Source organism: Acartia tonsa, chromosome 3 (genome assembly GCF_053477335.1).
Source record: "Acartia tonsa isolate MP-2025a chromosome 3, ASM5347733v1, whole genome shotgun sequence".
Classification (NCBI taxonomy): Eukaryota; Metazoa; Arthropoda; class Copepoda; order Calanoida; family Acartiidae; genus Acartia; species Acartia tonsa.
This window is the reverse complement of record NC_137262.1, coordinates 27,790,387-27,794,871: the sequence shown is the minus strand read 5'-3', so window position 1 is coordinate 27,794,871 and position 4,485 is coordinate 27,790,387. Positions and strand designations below refer to the sequence as shown.

Sequence of the window (4,485 nt, the reverse complement as noted above, 5' to 3'; positions counted from 1 at the left end):
CTCTCTTGGTGAAGATATCTTCAACAAGAGAGACGAAAGTAGAATCTTATATTTCAAAAATCGTATCGGCGTTGAAGATATCTTCACCAAGAGAGGGGAAAGTGGAAGGGTAGATTACAGTTTTAGAGGGTCCAAACCATAATCATAGATTATATTTCTGCTTCTATAAAAATGGATTCAACTCCCTAACTGTTAAAAGTGTTGTGTGTTAATGTTTCAAATTAACAAAAACAGAAAAATTTAACTTCTGAAAAATCATGTATCGTTTCGTATAACAAACAATTTTTCTACGAATAATAAAATAAAATTCCTAAACTAATACCGATTTTGTTGGCTTGGACCTTCCGCCCCTACGGGCAAACAAAACTGACTTTAATCTAAATCTTCATTTTAATATCCGCGGAAAACTTTTATAATACGATGCAATAAATAATAACCATTTCTTAACTAAATTATTTTTTCCCTTGGTTGTATTAAAATACTAACCCTCGCCGTCTCCTTCACTAAATTAATCTTAAATAATTATGAGAGAGAAAAGAATAGTAAAAATGTCAGTTATATTGCAAAACCCTGTAACAATTTTTAGAACAAATAATCCCAGTAAACAATTGATGCGAAAAATATTTTATTGATAAATTTTGTGGTTTGGTACAATCATTTAAAGAGTAAAAATGGCACAAATATGTCATTACAAAGAAATATGAAATCTGGTTAAAATTGGATTGTTGGTTGTCTGGCATCAGCATGTCGTCAGGGACACTGAGCATTTATGTCCTCAGGAGTTAAGTCAGCTAGGGCGGTTCCATCAGCACACATGGCTCCCTGAAAGAAAAAAAAAATAACAATTCAATTTACCATGACAGAAAACAATGATGATATTATCTAGAAAACTAAAACTGAACAAATGAAAAAGTTAAAAATAAATAAATGTGGCTTAAATCATTGGAGGAAAAATTTGAACCCTTCTAGTTTATATCAATGAATAAATATCAATAAAACTGTGCCAACGAATGAAAGAACGTGTTCATAAAACTTTGGGTGCCAGAATAATTCACAGTCCATTGTCTCCTCCCTCTCTGAGAAATGTTCTGTCTTTTTTCTTAAATTTTTCTTCTGAATAAGAATTCACTCATCTATCTATTAATATTTTTTCTTATTCTATACCTGGAAGACATGAGCGGCCTGGAGGTCACTAACCAGCCACTTGAGATCACAAGAGCACTCCAAGGGATTGCCATCTAGACCAATGAAGCCAGTGGCGTCAGCTGTGTTGATTACTCCTTCAACAAAAGGTCTGAAGTTGGCCTCAGTAAGCTGGGTGATAGCATTCTGCTGAAGCTGAACCTGAACAAACATAAGGTGAACAAGTAAATTCCTATTAGATGAACTCAGTATTATGCAAATAGATAAATATTCAAAAACATGATAGCTTGGTTAATTGTAATTTGTCACTATACCAGTAACATATAACAAACATTGCCATGTAGAAGTACAATCTAACCCCAATTAAACCTCACCACAAAATATATTTAGCCAACCAATGTTAGAATGTGTTTTTATAACTGGAAGGATGTTTTTTCTTCCCCTTATATCTAAAATAAAATACAATACCTGAGTATATGGGCTAAGACCAGTGAGATCAATGCTGTTAATCTTATTGAAGGCCATACCAACTACTCTGCTATTGCTCATACCCTAAACAAATTGATATCAAATATTTCTATCCAAAGCCTTTTTAAGAGCAGAAAAATTACTACACAGTCAAAGATGTATTTATACCTTAAAGAAGCCAGTATCAACAATTTCAATGCCACCGCAGCAGGCATGAAGCTCCTCTAGAACAGGGAAGGCAGTCAGAAGTCCAGCAGGGATGTAGGACATGGTTTTCAGAGGACTCACAAGCAGCTTCTTTAGGTTAGGCATTGGGGGAATATCAGCAGGGTTCAGATCTGATAGGGTATAATCAAGCTCAAGAGTTTCCAGGCTGGCAAAACCTTCAGCAGGGAAAGGTTGGGCCAGGTAATTGTAATAATCCAGTTTCAGACTGGTGAGTGCTGGAAGGTTGGCCAAGAAGTTAGGGGCAAAGCTGTAGGTCTGGGGATATTGGTACTTGCAGTGGGGTGACACAAGGATAATTTCCAAGCTGTCATGGGATTTCATGAAAGCAGTGTCAGTGAATAGTTGAGGTCCCTGGCCTGGCTGCACACAGAAACCAGATACCCACAGGTCTCCAATCTCAAGACGACCTAATTGAATAATCATTAAAAATATTAATGACATTCATGTCAAACAGGAAATGAAGATCAAGAAAAGATTTGATGCATTTTTATTTACCTAATGTGTTCTCATTCATTGCAAAGTTAGCAACAGCCTGAGCATCTCCATCAAAGACAATGTCAAGTTCATCAATTTTGTTGTTTGTGTCATCAAAGTTGGCAAACAGAGCTTCTACCATTGCAGTTACATCATCACCTAAAAAAATATATTATAATGTTACATGAGTTCTTTGTTTGATTTAAAAATCTAAATAAGACAAATAGAACTTGATTACAAGTGTCAAAATTGAATCCTATATATACCTTGTTCAAATTCAAAAGCACAGGCAACATATCTCCAATCTTCATCAGTATCCCTATAAATTGTTATATGGTAAGTATTTGTAACTCTAGAAAAACCATATCTACAGAATAAGTACTGTACAATTTCAGAAGCTGTCTGCGCAATCCAACATATGCAACTTGACTATAAAAAGGTTCTGACAGATAACAAGCTGTTTTATATTCAGATAAGTGAAAAAGACATCTTATACATTTTTTTATAAAAATAATTTCCATCCATATCAACAAATACTTTCATTTATAAACAAATGGCCATACCAGGTTATTTTTAAGGAGCAGCGGCTTCAGAAGTAGGACTCTCACACACCATGGACATAACTATCTATCTATATACTTACATGCAGGTACAGGGAGCAATAGCTTCAAGAGCAGGACTCTCACACCATGGGTATATCTATCTGTCTTTCTACTTACAACAGGTGCAGGGAGCAATAGCTTCTGGAGCTGGAAACTCTCACAAACCATGGGCATATCTATCTATCTATCTAGTTACAGGCAGGTACAAGGAGCAATGGCTTCTGGAGCTGGACTCTTACAAACCATGGGCATATCCATCTATCTATCTACTTTCAGGCAGGTACAAGGAGCAATGGCTTCTGTAGCTGGACTCTCACAAACCATGGGTATATCTATCTATCTATCTACTTACAGGCAGGTACAAGGAGCAATAGCTTCTGGAGCAGAACTCTCACAAACTATGGGCATATTTATCTATCTACTGACAGGCAGGTACAGGAAGTAATAACTTCAGGAGCAGGATTCTCCCAAACCATGGACATTTTTATCTATGTATCTACTCACAGGCATGTACAGAGAGCAATAGCTTCAGGAGCAGGATTCTCCCAAACCATGGACATTTTTATCTATGTATCTACTCACAGGCATGTGCAGGGAGCAATAGCTTCAGGAGCAGGTCTCTCACTCACCATGGGCATATCTATCTATCTATCTACTCACAGGCAGGTACAGGGAGCAATGGCTTCTAAACCTGTACTCTTAGAAACCATGGGCGTATCTATCCATCTACTTACAGGCATGTGCAGGGAGCAATAGCTTCTGGAGCTGGACTCTCACAAACCATGGGCATATCTATCTATCTATCTACTTACAGGCAGGTACAAGGAGCAATGGCTTCTGGAGCTGGACTCTCACAAACCATGGGATAAACTTTGGGAGCAGTCATATTACTACAATCATAGTTAGAAATTTGGAATAGGTATTTAATTATCGCATTGTCTTATGGAAAGCTTTCCACAGATATTAAAGTGAAAAATTTTAAGATGAAAACCACTTTTGTTAGCCTCGAGGGGTCGAAGGCTCGGGCATTTATTTTATGATTTTTATCTTAATATTTGTGGAAAATTGTTTAATTCGATGTTATGCATGATTTTTTCGGTATTGCTGAGTGAGAACCAGTTCTTTCTAATCTAGTGGATATTAATCGGTTTTGAAAATCTTTTACTTCATTTAAGAAACATTGTTTGAATTCTGTTTAAAATAAAATTTGGCAAATTTCTGTCCCTTGAAGGATAGGCATGACAAAGGCCTAGCAGCAGGCCTAAAGATAATAGGTACAACATTTTTGGTATCAGTATTCAGGGGTTTAATTCTGAAAGAATAAACAATATTTTGAGTGGAATAAAATTTTAAAAATTCTTAAATTATTGATATATTATTTTTAATACAAAAAAGCAACTTTGTAGCAATAAATGCAAGTTTGACAATCTACTGAAATAAAATATATTTAAATTGAACTTTTTATACCCTATTAAAGATAAGGCTCTCTACAACAGGATTATATTCTCATTGGGAGTTTAGCATCTCATAAGTAAGTTTCACCTATTATTAAGGAAATTCTAGAAGTAAC

At 35.7% G+C, this 4,485-nt stretch overlaps 1 protein-coding gene across 2 annotated transcripts; it reads right to left on the bottom strand.

Annotated features, from left to right (window-relative positions):
* Positions 1-608: 608 nt before the first annotated feature.
* Positions 609-4,257, bottom strand: LOC145313802 (oplophorus-luciferin 2-monooxygenase non-catalytic subunit-like). Of its 2 annotated transcripts, XM_080153415.1 has the most exons (8): positions 4,142-4,257; positions 3,728-3,807; positions 2,580-2,632; positions 2,335-2,472; positions 1,780-2,246; positions 1,612-1,695; positions 1,165-1,344; positions 609-822 (listed from the first exon to the last, which is right to left on the bottom strand). In XM_080153415.1, the coding sequence occupies exons 1-8, from the start codon at positions 4,196-4,198 to the stop codon at positions 751-753; spliced, it is 1,131 nt and encodes a 376-aa protein (XP_080009541.1). In that variant the 5' UTR covers positions 4,199-4,257; the 3' UTR covers positions 609-750. The 2 variants fall into 2 exon arrangements, with proteins under 2 accessions (XP_080009541.1, XP_080009542.1); XM_080153416.1 differs by lacking the exons at positions 3,728-3,807; positions 4,142-4,257 and adding an exon at positions 3,268-3,338.
* Positions 4,258-4,485: the final 228 nt, after the last annotated feature.

Coding starts and splice junctions, on each gene's coding strand:
- LOC145313802 (XM_080153415.1), bottom strand. CDS start 4,198: ATGTTGTACCTATTATCTTTAGGCCTGCTGCTAGGCCTTTGTCATGCC. Junction 3,808..4,141: donor TTTGTCATGCCTATCCTTCA/AGGGACAGAAAT, acceptor AACTATGATTGT/AGTAATATGACTGCTCCCAA. Junction 2,633..3,727: donor ATTGCTCCTTGTACCTGCCT/GTAAGTAGATAG, acceptor AACAATTTATAG/GGATACTGATGAAGATTGGA.